General features: G+C 52.0%; 5 protein-coding genes across 5 annotated transcripts; 3 read left to right on the top strand and 2 right to left on the bottom strand.

Moving 5' to 3' along the window:
* Window positions 1-201: 201 nt before the first annotated feature.
* NCS57_00807200 (Zn(2)-C6 fungal-type domain-containing protein) lies at window positions 202-2,686 on the bottom strand (the record flags this gene model as incomplete). Its single annotated transcript, XM_053057901.1, has 4 exons — window positions 2,495-2,686; window positions 2,277-2,365; window positions 1,280-2,207; window positions 202-1,224 (listed from the first exon to the last, which is right to left on the bottom strand). The coding sequence occupies exons 1-4, from the start codon at window positions 2,615-2,617 to the stop codon at window positions 202-204; spliced, it is 2,163 nt and encodes a 720-aa protein (XP_052911732.1). The 5' UTR covers window positions 2,618-2,686.
* A 1,079-nt stretch (window positions 2,687-3,765) lies between these two features.
* Window positions 3,766-4,339, top strand: NCS57_00807100 (uncharacterized protein; the record flags this gene model as incomplete). The annotated part of the gene is made up of 2 exons (XM_053057900.1): window positions 3,766-3,778; window positions 3,825-4,339. The coding sequence occupies 2 exons, from the start codon at window positions 3,766-3,768 to the stop codon at window positions 4,337-4,339; spliced, it is 528 nt and encodes a 175-aa protein (XP_052911731.1).
* A 1,987-nt stretch (window positions 4,340-6,326) lies between these two features.
* Window positions 6,327-9,083, bottom strand: NCS57_00807000 (uncharacterized protein; the record flags this gene model as incomplete). Its single annotated transcript, XM_053057899.1, has 3 exons — window positions 6,327-8,107; window positions 8,158-8,423; window positions 8,473-9,083. 3 exons carry the CDS (start codon window positions 9,081-9,083, stop codon window positions 6,327-6,329), a joined length of 2,658 nt encoding a protein of 885 aa, XP_052911730.1.
* Window positions 9,084-10,990: 1,907 nt separating this feature from the next.
* Window positions 10,991-13,327, top strand: NCS57_00806900 (MFS domain-containing protein; the record flags this gene model as incomplete). The annotated part of the gene is made up of 9 exons (XM_053057898.1): window positions 10,991-11,037; window positions 11,118-11,454; window positions 11,506-11,666; window positions 11,713-11,847; window positions 11,901-12,022; window positions 12,074-12,463; window positions 12,521-12,718; window positions 12,769-12,870; window positions 12,921-13,327. The coding sequence occupies 9 exons, from the start codon at window positions 10,991-10,993 to the stop codon at window positions 13,325-13,327; spliced, it is 1,899 nt and encodes a 632-aa protein (XP_052911729.1).
* Window positions 13,328-13,689: 362 nt separating this feature from the next.
* On the top strand, window positions 13,690-15,376 carry NCS57_00806800 (BZIP domain-containing protein; the record flags this gene model as incomplete). Its single annotated transcript, XM_053057897.1, has 4 exons — window positions 13,690-13,727; window positions 13,780-14,243; window positions 14,303-14,579; window positions 14,632-15,376. 4 exons carry the CDS (start codon window positions 13,690-13,692, stop codon window positions 15,374-15,376), a joined length of 1,524 nt encoding a protein of 507 aa, XP_052911728.1.
* Between the last annotated feature and the right edge of the window lie 119 nt (window positions 15,377-15,495).

Here is a 15,495-nt window from a genome sequence, read left to right as displayed (position 1 = left end):
TAACACAATCCAGGATGTTACGGAGAGGAAGTCATGTTACTAGGCAGGTTTGGACCTGTGACAGGCACTAATGTTGTGCTTGATACCGGATTTTTCATGCAGCTGCAGGAGCAGGTTCAAGGATCGTGAATAGTACAATGTTGTCATGTGTCAGTAAGTCCATCAAGTTACTGCTGTAGCCCCAAACCCCGTAATCATGTGCTAGTAAGGATGTCCAAAATCCTGCAGACGCTCGCCAAATGAATCGTCCGCGTCTCTGTCCCTAGCATGTTCAAAGTCATAAGCTCCTCCCATCATCACATCCGCACCGGAGCCAAAGAAATGAGACAATATGTCTGCAGACGTGAAGGACTGTTCCAGGGCCTCATAGCCAAGACCAAAGGGAACATCGACCACGTTGGTGTCCTCAAACTGGAGAGAGGGAACACTATTTGAGGAAAGGTCGATGCTGTTCCAATCAGCGGCGTGGTTGGAGGCGAGAAGTGACGACGGGTTCACGGGTGCCTGTGAATCTGGGGCTATTGAGTTGTTTCGTGTCGCCTTCAAGTTCTGAGTGAACCGTCGTATTGTGGCTGTTGAAACACGGTCGAGCACATCCCGGCTTTTCTTTGCCTCTGGCCAGTACTCTCCCATGGCGCTGAGAATGTCTGACGACACCTTCAAGGCCCTCATCAGCGAGTCGAAATCTGCTTCATCGGCGATCCCTCGAGGTGTGCAGACGCAGTAAAACATGACCATGACGCACAAGAAGAGTGAATGGACGCTCATCCAACCGTAATGGAGCATGTTGGTCATGTATAGTCGGTGGTAGAGCTCGCTGCAGGCCATGGCGCTGGAGAAGCACTCGCGAAGGGTCGCCTTGTCGGGATTGTGGAAGCGCGGGTTCGGTCGGAGAACGAGCATGAGTAGCTCGTGATACTTGATTTCGCACGAGAGGTTGAGATAGTGCCGTGGACTCGCTTCCCCATGCCGCGGTATGTCTTGTCTCCATTGTCGCAGCCGGCTCAAAAAGTCGTCTCTCCAGCTCTCAGTATCAGTGATTACGGGCTGTGTGTATGGGGGATATTCCCGGTCGGCGCAGTACAGGACGCACTTGATCTCGCTGTTGAGCCTCGCAAGTTTGAAGAGATGGATGGCACTGCTCATGTTGGTTAGTGGTTCGTCGCCTTGGCGGGGTTTGGGGTGCTCTGTCTTGAGCTGGCTATCGTCGACGTCTAAGGGGTACTAGGTCTTGTTAGCTGTAGGTTGAAAGGGGGTTTGGCATATGCATGCTACTTACATTGAGGTCGCACTGCTCATCAACCATACCCATAGGACGTCCCATCAAAGTGCTCAACAGCCGGTCAATCGTGTATGTGGACCAAAAGATCCGACGGCGAATCTCTCTTTCAAAGGGGGTAAAGGTGCTCCCCGGGACATTCCGATGAAGGCCAAGCTCGATTACTATCGCAAGTCCGTGATGATGAAGTGTCCATAGACCCAGGCCAGATGTCGGGTTGTTAAGAGTGTACATTTGGAGAAGTAGGATGCATTGCACACAGCTCACTGATGGCATCTTGATGGCACCAGCTACAAGGTTCATGGCCGAGGCATAGTAGCCCTCAGGCGATAGCGCGACTCTTGTCCGGCGCGAGAGTATGGTTGCCCCTATTGCGAGGACCATAAAGACCTGGAACTCTGCCGCCACTCCCACCTCGACATCGTCGTAGATCTTGTCAATGATTTCCCAATATGTGGGCTCGTGTAGAAACGGAAACTGAAGATGAACCACATTGAAGTAGGTTTGGGATAGCCACCTCGCATGCTTGTGATCGGAGGGCAGTTCTTTTGGTTGTGGAACTAGGAGATCAGAAGGGATGGCCAGATTATCGGTTGCCGTGTCTGGAGCAGACTCCTTGTCGACATGGAGCCGCTTCCCAAGCCCAGCCAGGACAAACTTGGTGAAGAACAGGCCGCTAGACGGGCCCAGGAAACGAAGATCTGTACCGCTGGTGAGGGATATGAGGCCAAGTTGATCTGTTATCTTGCCGGGAGATTGGGTGTCCCCGGCTTGCTGACTCTGCCGCGTGGTCTGCAGATCTCTGGATGGATTGCCGCCTTCGGTGCTAGGTGAACGACCGGGCCCGGCGCTTAAGTCGACATCTGGGGCGTGCTCCTGAACGATGGACTCCAACCACCTGATTCGAGCTTCTAGGTCGTTGACATAGCTGCGAGTGTGATTAGCGAATGGTTTGCCTTGCAAGTGGATACCACGGTGCGGTGACTACTCTACCTACCTGCGTGGGAACTCTCTCGATGTCCCTCCACCTACACATGGCACACCTGCTCGCTGGCAAGCGCTGCATGCGGGGGACAGGGCATCACACTATTGATGGATGTTAGCATGGACCCCATCGCCTCGGAGATGGGCCCGCTCGATGGAGCCATTCGGGTCTAGCCTCTGATCAAGGCAGGGTAGGGCAACCAAAGGACACAACTGGTGGGAAAGGCTTACACGGATTTTCCGCTTCTGACACCTGGTGCAGGCTGTTGTGATTCGCGTTCGGGTCTTTGGTGGTCTCTGGCCACCTTGAGGCGCGGCTGAGGATGCAGGTCTCCTCTCCATGTCCGTCTCCATCGGCTGCGGTTCAGATCGTCGCTGGTAGACAAAGAAAGACGGCCGAGTCCGATTTATCGCGGATCGTGACCGATAATGGTTGTTCGTTCATCGCTGAGAGTCATCCCTCTCGTCGTCAGCAACCTTATGTGTGATTACTAATCCACGGGTATCCCGTTATCATGCGGATTTTCTGCCACGGAATTTGCCGTCTTAATCCCTGGGCTGGATTACGTTAGCGAACATGGTCTCGGCTACTGTATCCGTTGTTAGTAGCGGTAAGTGTTCCCTATCAGGCTAACAATGGAGTTTGAAACAAGGATAAAACCAAGGAAAGATAGACGAACCAGTTATAAGCTCAGGTTTCCGAATTGCCTATTCTGATACGTGCCTATGCTGACAGCCAAGGCCGATGTGCTGACCACGAATCATAACCGAGATATCGATGCGGAAATTCCTTCCGGTTAAGCGATGCATTATCCCGTTCTAATTCTTGGAAAAGAGGACCGTATGGAGTAACGCAAAAACAAGTGCCGGGAAACAGCGTAGCGTCTAACAAGGACCCTGGCTTTATATAATGACTAATGTGAGCTCACCACGAAGTCCCTTCTCAAAGTTCTGTCTTCAATGCCAGCTTGGGTTTGTAAAAGTGCCACAACGTGCCCGGAGACATCAACTCGAGATGTGCCTCCTATTTTGGAACCCTATGCTACAAACAATGATATGTGAACAGTATGTTAACGAGTATATCCTGTGCCATCAGACCTTTATTGAACACATCCTTGAGGGAAACCCAGAGTTCCGAAAAGTCAAGACGGCAGTAAGCGCCCTCATGAGCTCGCTTCATATTGTGACAGTGATGTGACTAGAGTAGCCCTACAGATGGTCCAGTTATAAGCGAGCATCCCAGATGGGCAATATTTCTCACTGCCCCCTGTCAACGGTGCCATCATGTAGCTGGTCTCAAGCTGACAGTTGGCCGGGGGCTACGCGTTGCCGAGTCGAAAAGGGGCCAAATGGATCTTTTGTATCTCCACTTCATCGGATGGTTTAAAATCGCTCCGACACGGTCATTTCACTTTGTCCTTTAATTCTCGTCCGTGTTTTTTCCTACTGACCCGTTCTGCCATGACGAATTTCACGAACAAGGCTCAGTCCAAGCTTTGATTATGGTCTGGAACGGTGAGAGACCTGTGTGTATTGGATGAACACTTGCTCACTCTAGCAGCAAACTCTTATGATTCCTATGCTGAGAAGCAACCGACGGCCGGGCCAACCGATATCAACTCACCAGAAGTGGTCCATCCCGATCAGATACATCGAGCAAGCAACTACTTGGAGGAGCGATTTCCGAAATACTATTACGAACCCGAAAGGACCCAACAAGTACCGTACCCGATGCCTCTTTCAGTCGACAGCCAAAACGAGAAGCGGGAAGGCAACGTAGAGGGTGCCCCGAAAAAGAAGATCTGGGGGATCCGACGTGGTCTGTTCATTGCTGCGGTTGTCATCGCCCTGATCATAATTGGGGCGGCAGTGGGCGGTGGTGTTGGAGGGTCTTTGGCTTCGAAGAAGAGTACACCCAAGGAGGCTGCTGTGACGAGTTCCGCAGATCAGGAAGATGCTACACAATCTTTGGAAGTAACTTCCACTCCGACACCCGTCCCAACCACCAAGTCGCGAACGACTACCAAGCCCTCATCGACTCCAAGAGTTGATGCTTCTGCCGGGGCCGACAGGTGAGATATGCAACTGACTGTTTCAAAACTCCAGATAACTGACTCTTTCACGAAAAGGAAATCGATGATGACGACCATGACAACAATAGCAGAGACGACAAGTGCAGCCCCAAGTTCAACCGCGGTTTGTGCAGAAGGAACAGTGGCAGACGGTGAAACGCAGAATTACCTCGGTCTCTGCAAGTTCTGTTGCGGCTATGGATACTGCCCTCCAGGTCCTTGCACATGCACGGCTTACGGCAAGCCGAAGCAGGCTCCTGATGTGATAAATGTCCGTGGGTGTCCGTTACCAGAGTTGAGTGACGGTTATCTAGGGCTATGTTCTTTTGCTTGTAACCATGGTTACTGCCCCGAAACTGCATGTACAACACAGTGTGAGGATACGACTTAGTTTCTAGCTAGTATATATTATAGCTTAATTATGCTCTTGTTATTCTCTCTAGAGATACTTGGAATTTTTATTCAAGTTTATCTTCCTTAGATTTCACCTGGAATTCTTTCCTAGTTTTAAGCTATATATAAATATCTCTTAATATTTCTTTTTATTATTGCTAAAAATGTCTCATAAGGCAGTGACTTATAGTTGCGAGAACAAGGCCTCTAGGCAGATATATAAATAACAGTGCTTGATATTAGTGACAACTCACAACTTGAGAGTATGAAATAATATGTCCAGTATAGAATTTTTATCGTGATTGCGTTGCAGCCAGTTGATGTATTTGCAAGGATTCAAGGTTTTTCATTTCATCAATAGTCCCCTTGACTTAGCCGCCGAACGAAGCAACGCCTCCCATTGCGACTCTAAGCTTGTTGCAGCTTGCCTCACTGCATCCCACATGCCGACATCTATTTCTTGACTGGGCCTCCTGGTGAAGGATTCCGACTCTTCAACCACGCCTTGGAGCTCTTGCTCGCCGTCGTTGGTATAGTCGCGTGACCGGTTCCCCATTGCTTCTTTATGATTCTCTGCACTTTCTCGGAGGCCTGATCCCATCTAGTGGATTAGGTGGTAACGTGTACATCGTGTGCTCTGGCATAGCTCTGTCACTTGGAGGATCGAGTTCAAGATGTCTTGCTGTTCAATGCCCAAACGGCTATGATTGTTACTAGTAAGCCTGAGAAGAAAGGGGCGGGCGTAGGCAATCATTGTATGGTAATAAGGGGGCATGGCGGGGAAACCTGCCCTGATGCTCAAGTCCTATGTAATGAGGTCCACGATTCCTTTGGCACTTTTGATGGCAACTTGAGCAATTTCATGTTACTCTGCCGGAAAGGGGTTCTCCCCGGGCTTCCCCGCCCTCGCGGCTTTTCCGTCTCTGCGGGCCTGCCTCTTGCACTCCCGACAGCTGTTGGTAGCCTGAAAACGCCCTTGGCAGGGATGCTTTGGGACATCGTGTTTGCAATTTGACTCTCTATGGTGCCCTGGGTGGCCCAGAATCTTATTGAATACTCTAGCCACACCGAGTGCTACCGTCTGTGGTCGCAGATGATATCTCTAAAACATTTTAGGTGGATTTACCAAGACCAGAAGGTACCCAGTAAGGATAGCGCCGGCTAGAATTATCTACCATGCGCCTATCATTGTCCTCGTGTACTGTAGTCAAGCTTATGAAAAAGGGCGCTAGCCAATGGCGACAGCAATCATGTCTGTAGCGATGTATTTGTATCCGTCATCAAGTCGCCTCTAAAGATGTAGGGTTAACGATGCAAACAGCACACGGGTCCTCAGAAGCCCAAGACAATCCTCATAGCAAAACTGGGCTGTACTTTCAGGGGTTATGTGATGAAATTCCTAATATAGATAGGACACTTATGCGGAGAGCTCTACCTACGTCAATGTTAGTTTCTACGCGCTGAAATATGCAGTTGTTGCCGACCACGGCGTCGGAAAATACGACGATTCATCGGAATACATATGCGGATTTCTCAAAATCAAAGGCTGGATTGTAATATACACGCTGGTGTGTCTAGCCACAGAGCTGTCAAGTAATCTATTCATACAATCTCTTCCGATCCAGCGGAGCAGCAAACTTTTCATCATCCTCCATTGTCGGAATAGACCTCACCGCAACATAGCCCGTGGCGCCCTGAGGACGCACATCAGCGAGCTGCAGTCGTAGGTGCTTGAGCTGCCTCGCCCTATCGGGACCGTCGAGGTAGGATCCACCTGGCGGCACAGGCACGTTGGGATTGTCCCGTGTCAGTGTACTCGCGTATCCCAGCACGTCTGGACCCCGGATGAAGGCCTGCAGCGCAAGACCGCAGATGGCGAGGACCATGAGGATCATGGTTGTGAGCAGCAACAGACCAATCCAGAGGCGGTTCGCGATATACAAGTCCTTGGTCACCTTGACTGTGCCTGTTGTCGAATTCATAAATGGAGATAGATTAGAGTGCTCAACCGAGACGGTGTTGATGCTGGGGTCGGTCTGGAACGAGACGTTGGTGTGGCCATTGGGGTTCAAGGTTGAATCCCAATACGTGTTGAAGGCCGTCGTGAACCGCCTCGAGAAGACATTCTCGAACTTGGACGTGTCGACCTTGGTCCAGTTTCTCGCCGGCTGTCCTGAGTACGGGAACGTCTCGTCGATGAAGTAGTTCTCAATTGGCGAAGCGAGGCCGAGGGCCAGGCTACCAGTCGAGTTGGCCCAGAGCGAGAAGGCGTTGGACAGCTTCATCGCCTTCTGGAGCATGAGGTCGGGAAACCGGTTGCCCGGCCTCTGTTTGTTCTTGAGCCGCCGCTGCCGGTGTGCCGCGCAGCTCGTCCCGCTGCACTGCATGTCCGTCTCGAGCGTGACGCTCTCCATACTACAGTCCACCACGATCAGCTGCGTTGTCATCCACGGCATGAAGTCCGCCCAGCGGGACATGTACCGCATGGACAGTGGTGGCGGGTCCTCGAGGCTCATCCAGTCATCCCACTTGGCCGGAAGTGAAACGTTGACGACAAACGGCGCGTCGTCGACCGCCAGGGGATATCTAGTTGAGTTTACATCGGCATGCCACATGTTGAGGACAGCAGTCTCGTTATCCCTCGGCTTCAACCGTAGGTCGATCGAGTGCGTGTGTTTGCAGTCAAAGTCGAGGTATGACGTCTCGACGGTGAAGGCGTACTCGGCGTGGCCGCTCGGGAGGTCCAGCCCGTGCATCTTGATACCCAGGAGGGATGCGTAGTAGCTGCCACCCTTGAGGAGGGCATCGCTGTCGACGTTGTGCGTCTGGGCGTCGAGGCCTTGTGGCCACTGGGGAATCTTGGGCAGGCCCCAGAGGTCTCTCGGCGAGCGCTTCTGCTCGAGAGACGACATGAGGCTCGACGAGTACAGCGCCTCCACGCTTGACATGCTGGCTACGGCCGAGTCCCAGAGAAGAAAGTTGGACTTCTGATAGGCAGGGTCGGCGTAGTAGATGACGGCATCCGCAGAGACGCTGCTGTTTCCGAAGGACAGGAGTCTCGAGGCGCTCTGGCCGCCAAGGGGAGACATTGCCCATGTGAGTATGATGGCCATGCCGATGAGGACCTTGGTCCGGACGAAGCAGAGCCGCTCAAAGGCTGCGGCAAAGCTCTGGCTGCCGAAGATCTGCTCGAGGACTGCGAGGCCGACGCCGTTTGGTCTTTCCAGGCACCAACGGGCGAGATTCTTATAGAATCTGCTAGCGACGGCGGCAAAGATGATGGGATACACGGTCGGGCTAAGACGCGTCCATTCCATAGCTCTTTGGCCAAAGGCCGACTTGGGTTGGCGGTCGAGACTCATGGCAATGATGGCGAGGACTGCCGAGATGAGCATCGGCGGGAGCAACCAGGAAGATGGAAAGGCTTACCTATGAAAATAATTGGAATGAGAGTGAGGAAGGTATCTCCTAACCAACCCGAAACCTTGTTAGCGCTCCACGAATGCAGCTGCTTTGGACCATCGCCCCAGCTCCCAGAGGCTGTGAGAGCCACTGCAGAACCATGCTGGGGTGCAGGACCATCCTGTAGAGACACTTCAGACACGGCAGGTATATACGGCTTGTCGGTTCTCTGCGCCTGGCTAATGGGGCTCATAGAAAAGGACTGGCTCCTCTTGGCCTCTGGCTTTGACAGCCTGTTGATGTTAGAGCTGAGATGCCTTACTCTAGCTGCGACAGACATACCAGTACTTCCAGGCCACACCCAGGAGGAGAACAACGGCGGCCAGGGCACCGAACGAGGCTCCAGCTACAGCCGCGTACCCAATAAGACCATCCTGTGTCTCCTCGACCCTGATGTTGCCGTTCTCGGTGGGCAGATTGTTCGGATCCGTGAGAGAAACATTGTACGTCTTGTCGTACGCGTTGACGAGATACCGGTACTCGTTGTCCCGCAGCACAGCTATCTGCAGATCCTTGTTTGCACACTGGGGCGGCTTCTCGAACTTGGTGAAGCAGGGATCCGTCTTGCAGCAGCCAAAGAAGGACACGCCCTTGTTCGAGCACGCGTACCTGTTCAACCAACCCTGCTCGCCGTAGCACGTCACGGGGAACTTGTACAGCTTTTCGGTCACCGACTCGCCCGAGATGTTGGCCGTGGCCGCGGCCAGACGGGCTGCGTCATAGCCTGCCGGTCGGTGGTCCTTGGTCGGGCACATGCCTGAGCCGTCCGCACACGGATCGCTGGTGCAGCAACCCATGAACTCGACCCAGCTGCCGGCGCAGATGTAGTATTTACCGCCATTGGGGCAGTTGAGGCCAAAGAAGTCGATAACCTCGGTAAAGTTGGTCGTCATATTGGAAGCAGCGGCTGTGGCACAGCCGAGCCAGCCCAGTAAGAATAGAGTCGAATGTGCAGGAAGAGGCAAAAAAAACACACGATGGAGGAATCTTGACAGTTGAAGAAAGTGTGGGTGAGTTGGTCCCTTAAAACAAGGTTGGAAGAGGGAGCTCCTCTCCGGAGACGGGCTGACAGCCATGGGTTAGCTGGCGCGACGCGGGCCTGTTGTTGGTCTGGGCTGGGTAATCTTATTTCAGCTTCTGGCTCCTTTCTCGTTAATGCTCCAGGGCTCTACTTTCTATCGGCTGATAATGTCGACAATGGGTGGGCATGATGCAGCCCAAGGGGGAAAGGAGTCATCCTTTGACTGCCGAACTAAGCAAGGGTTTTGCGAGTTGCCGCAAAATCTGGGGCGAAAGGATGCGAAGGCCTGCTGATTTGCTAGGTCGCACTCGACAGACCTTCTGATTTGCTGGCTCGCACCGAACATCCTTGGCTGGCTATGGGCCGTTTCAGATACAAGTTGGGTCTGGTCCAGCCTTACGACTGGACGTTTAGTCCGATTCTACAGGGGTAGCACGTCCCCTGCCATAAGCCTCCGAGGTGGTCACTACAGGGGGCATAATTTAATCACATTCATTTAGGTATGTTGAGGATGTATGATCGCACACTAAGCTGCGCCCATCGATGAAGTACTTATTATTACGATTTGATATTTGGGTAGGGTATTTAACTTAGGGTAAGGATTAGCTAAGCGATGCCTAAGATAAGCCTAAGCTACCTTCTATAAAAGTAGCGATGCGTTATGTTAATATTCTCTTTGTAAAATACTGCTTTCCTTTCCCGCCAAACTAGGTTACGTTGACATAATTCGCATGGCCTCAAGGAAAGATGGCCCCTTGGATTCTAATTCACGGCTGAGACAAACCTCGGATTTGATAGGAAAAGATCTACACTTCCTGGCTGGGCAGATAGTACGATGATGCCCGTCTCTCATCAGCGTCGAGTAACAGGCCCTAACTATAGAAGCAGGATTTCATCTCCCATGCAGTCTTTTGTTGCTAAAATTCAACCTTCAGCTCTTCTGTCGATTCTATCAGTTCTTGGAAGCGAGTTGGCACCATTCCTGACTGGCGCCCTTCACCGACGTTATTGAGCTTATCACGGCCATTACTTTGGGTTTCCCCAACACTGGCACTGACCCAGCTGTGCAACCCTAGTGCAGCAATAAACAGTGATCTTCCAGAACCTGAAGTCTGATTCTTGGTTTCATTGGACCTATTATATGCGCCATTACCGGCTGCGAAGGTAATTCGTGGTCATCGCAGACCCCGGATTCGCTTGTTTGGCGGGCCTATTTTTCGGTGCGTCTTGCCCGGGCTTGCCAGCGGCGGGAGCGATGAGACTGGAGAATACCTTGCTGGTAGTGATCGTTTGGTAGAAGGTGGCTTTGTCCAAAGGTCTGAGAGTCTCAACAACGGCTCAACAGTATGCCCCACTCTAACACGGCCAGAAGTCGCCCCAAGTCACTGTCAATGCCAGATCCTTGAGTGCTGACTATCAGGCACTGCCGCACCATGCCTTGTGGGAGGGTATTATAAGCTTAGTACCACCGTATTACTCAAATTCTCTTGTTCAGTGGTTCAGACGGCAGTTCCCATGTTGTTGATCAGCATTCGAGGGCTGGAGCTAGCAACACCAGCAGCAATCAAATGTTGCAAGGGAGCCTAGTGCAAACAAAAGTGCGTCAGTGGTGTCCTAGGTCTGACAGATCATCACCGAGTGTCGGAATGTTCCATGTGACGTGGTATAACTACCCGCGTTTCCCCCAGTTCTGATGAATCGTCTGAAAAGAAGTCTGCTTGCGAATTCAACCCTTTCATCTTTACAACTCTGTCAGTCAAGACACTATCCTCGTTCATCATGGCTCAAGAGAAGAGAGCTTCAGGCTCGCCCCAGAGAGCTGAACAGTACGTTCTTGCCCAATAGCTGGCCTCCTTGTGCACCACCTGTTGCAAGATTTTGAAGCCCAGTTCTAACCGTTTGGTAGGGCTACCCAAACATTCCACGACGAGATAGCAAAGCTCACTGAGAACATCGCCGGCGAAATCCGCAACCCCCCCAAAGGCATTTCCCGCGACCAGCTCCTCAAGGATGTTGCCGAGTTTCAGCGGGACAAGGGCTTACCCGACGACACCTTGCCTCTTCTTAGGAAGGGTGCGCTCGTGGCCCAGAGCCCGGCGGACTTTGAGGCTCTTGAGGAGCTTGATGAGGTGGAGAAGGAGGCTTTACGACAGGAGGTTACTCACAAGTGGAGGCATCCTCGGTCGTTGTATTATACCATTTTTCTGAATTCGATTGCTGCTGCGATCCAGGGATGGGATCAGGCCCGTTCTTTATTAATTGTTTCGTGTGTTATCGCTAACGGATGGGCATAGACTGGCTCGAATGGTGCTAATCTGACCTTCCACGAAGCACTCGGCATCCCCGACGCGGCGGGATCATCCTGTGGGCCTGTTGCAAACGAGGGAGAATGCGCAAAGAATAGTTGGATCATCGGTTTTGTCAATGCCATGCCCTACATCACCATCTGTCTCTTGTAAGAATTTCTTCCTGCTGTCAAACAAGAGGTTAACACTTGCCAGTGCTGGTTGGATCTCGGACTCTCTCAACGACTCGATGTGCCGTCGGGGCGTCATCTTTGTAGCGGCCATCTTTTCTCTTCTCGCGCCTTTTGGCATGGCCGTCTCGCAAACTTGGGGACAGCTGGCTGCGTGTCGGTAAGCCGGAACATGCCTTTACCAACAGAGCCCGCAACTGACTGATCGAACAGCATGCTGCTCGGCATTGGCATGGGTCTCAAGGAAGTAACCGTGCCAGTCTTTTCTGCTGAAAACTCTCCCGCTATCATCCGCGGTGGCTTGGTCATGTCCTGGCAGATCTGGACAGCCTTTGGTGCGTCTCTCACCGGCAATGAAACAGAGCCTGAGCTAACACGTTTCGAAGGAATCTTTCTAGGTACCTGCTCCAACCTGGCAGTTGGGAGAACAGGTGACATTTCGTGGAGGCTGCAGTTCGGCTCTGCCTTTATCCCAGCCGTTCCGCTTGTCATTGGCACGTGGTTCTGCCCGGAGAGTCCGCGATGGTATCTCAAGAAGGGGAAGCACTTCAAGGCCTGGCAGTCACTCTTGAGGCTGCGAAATACCCCTGTGCAGGCGGCCAGGGATCTTTACTATATCTACTGCCTCTTGGAGCAGGAAAAGGCTCTGGTCCATGAGTCGGGCTTGAAGGTGACGAGCAATGTCCTTACTCGGTTTGTCGAACTCTTCACCATTCCTAGAATCAGACGAGCTACATGGGCTTCTGGAATTGTCATGATTGCCCAGCAGATGTGTGGTAGGTTTTTTTTTTTTTTTTTTTGGTAAGGTCCATCGATAAGACTAACTCTTGAAGGCATCAACATAATTGCCTTCTATAGTGCAACCATCTTTAAAGAGAGTGGTATCAGCGACTACACAGCTCTTTGGGCCAGCTTCGGGTTTGGCATCGTCAACTTTCTCTTCGCATGGCCTGCCGTGTGGACGATTGATACTTTTGGGCGACGAACCCTGCTGTTGTTTACCTTTCCAAACATGGTTTGGACTCTGCTGGGTAAGTCTTCCTTGCCTCTGGTCAGCCTTCGATGGCTAACGTCAACACAGCTGCTGGTCTTTGTTACTTGATCGAGCCGAGCGTGGAAAGTAGTGCTCGAGTCGCTGCCGTGGCGACTTTTGTGTATCTCTTTTGTGCCTTTTACTCGCCAGGTGGGTTTCCTCTAGGGCTAGTATTAACCCTCACTGACTGATGGATCTAGGAGAGGGACCTGTCCCGTTCATGTACTCGGCAAAAGTATTTCCTTTGTCCCATCGGGAAGTCGGCATGTCCTGGGCCGTGGCGACAAACAACTTCTGGGCTGCCGTCCTGTCGTTGACCTTTCCACGGATGCTTATCGCTGTGACGGCCACGGGAGCCTTTGGGTTCTATGCGGGTCTGAACTTAGTCGCACTAGTCCTAATCTTCCTCTTTGTGCCTGAGACGAAGCAGAAGACTCTTGAGGAGCTTGACTATGTCTTTGGGGTGCCTGATCGGACCCATGCAAAGTATCAGCTCAAGACGGTGTTGCCGTGGTGGTTCAAGAGGTGGATTCTGCAACGCAAGGGTGAGGTCTGTCCCGATTTGTATGATGAGACGTTGCATCAGACTCGTCCTGGACAGGCGTAGTATCTGCGTGCATGGTGAGCCACAAGGTGCCGACAGGGAGGATCACGAAAATCGATATGAAGGGTTTCAGCTATGAGGCAGTCCCATGTCTTTATACACTGAAATAGCAGTCAAACCTGCATGAACTCAACAAATTCTTCACCGTTTAACTTTGTGGGGGTGAAATCTTTTTGCCCGTCTCTGCCCGTGAGTAAGCGGCCAACGGCGTCATTCAGAAATTGATAAGCGCAGTGGATTCGTCCCTTTCCTTGTCACTCTCTCCACCGCCAAGTCCCTGTTACATTGGGAGTTTGGAGTATGACAATACTGACGACATGACGACTCCCAAATCCGCTCAACGGGCCAGGAAAAAAGACCCAGCTATGACTGAAGAGGAAAGAGAACGAGAGAAGGAGGAGAAGTATATTATATATGAGACTTTTAGCAGGAGAAGTGCTGACTTGGTTTGATAGAAAAACGCGCAACCGCCTCTCGCAGCAGGCGTTTCGTCGCAGGACCAAAGAACAAATCAGAGAATTAGCAAGCCTTCGTAATGAGCTGCAGAAAGAGGAGAGCGAGCGTGTCAAGGCTTACCAGCGGGAAAATCGTCTTCTGCGGCAGAAGCTTGTGCAGGTCCAGGCTGACCTGTCGAGGCATCTTGCATCGATAAAGTCCATATGCAATTCGGTTTCGGCGACGCTTGATGGTACTGGCGATCAAGTTGGTGAGGCTTTGGAAGATGCTGAGGGCGAAGAGGATGACGACAGGGAAGAATACGAAGAGGCAGATGAGGATGTTGTCCCCATGACGGGGCCCTTCTCCAGCACACCGACTCAGGGCCTTTCTGTTTCCGGGCCATCATCTTTTACGCCTCAGGTGTTTGGTCCTGCTCCTCCTCTCGATTCTACCCCTTTTACCATGCAGAATGCTGTCCCAGGTTAGTACCACTAACATCCTTCTCAAGTCATTTCTGCTTCTTACTAACTTTCATCTTAGACGCACAATGCCCAACGTCTGCCGAACTTGTTAACGGCGCCGGCACCAGTCCTTTCTACGCTCAACTACCGGGTATCTGGAGTCATCGGTACCAAATGGGACCGGAGCCCTATTTTGAGGCCATGAGTGCGACTCAAGAAGCGAGCATGATCCTGGGGAAAGACTTTAACTGGAGTAACTCGCCCTTTTCGGACCACATTCAACTTCTTCAGCGTCTTTTACTGTCAAAACTAAACGGCCTTGGCTTTGCGGCAGGTGGTCAGTACCCGGTCCAGAGGTAACTACACCAGTCAAAGTTTCCACCGAATGTCAGTGGCTAACGGTGATAGCATCTATCAACCCGTCCTTATGGCCTTGTCCCTGTTCAACAGCATGACAAGGCCTGACGTCATGGCCTGGTACGCCAAAACACGCTTCTATCACATCATCGAACTCACGGCTTGGCAACTATTCCCTTCCATCGCCACATACAACAAACTGCACCCAAGATATCAGCCCACACCGATCCAGCTGGAGCATCAACACCCATTAGTCATCGACTGGATCCCCTTCCCGGCGCTGCGAGACCAGCTCGTGCAGCATCACTCGGCCAATCCTGACATTGATCAGATCTTTTGTGATGCCGTCACGGGATACGTGGTTGAGACACCTATGGCTAGTCTTGTACAAGGAGCTCCCCTGGCCACGGCGTACATCCGCGTTACGGACCTGATCACGGCCATGGATGCTAGCATGCCTGGAAATGATACGGATATGGCGACACTGCCCGCCCCGAGCGTCGCGATGCTGTTCTCTTCTCCGGCATATGCCCGCGCTGCCTTTCGGAAACTCAACATGGACAAGGGAGCTGGATATTACAAAATCGATCCCGCGTTCTTTCAGAAATACCCAGAACTGCGTCCTGGATCAGGTGACCTTGTAGCAATGGGCATACCTCTCAAGCCGAAGCAGCAAAACATCTTGACGTACCCCAAGCCTCTGGATCCGACAACAGTCCAGACGTACCGCAGCTTCATCGACTTTTCCATCGACGCCGCCAACACAATCTCATCAGCAAACATCCCGGCTGTTTAGCCCAGCTTAATCTCGATGCACTTAACCGGCCCGGTCCCACGGGTAGATAGAGAATGAAAGCTCCGCTTCAACCCCGAGTCTCCGCCGCGTTCACCGTGAAGCTATCCAATCGCAACCAC

This window comes from Fusarium keratoplasticum, chromosome 6 (genome assembly GCF_025433545.1).
Source record: "Fusarium keratoplasticum isolate Fu6.1 chromosome 6, whole genome shotgun sequence".
In the NCBI taxonomy this organism is placed as follows: Eukaryota; Fungi; Ascomycota; class Sordariomycetes; order Hypocreales; family Nectriaceae; genus Fusarium; species Fusarium keratoplasticum.
The sequence above is the reverse complement of the archived record's forward strand: the minus strand, read 5'-3'. Positions and strand labels throughout refer to the sequence as shown.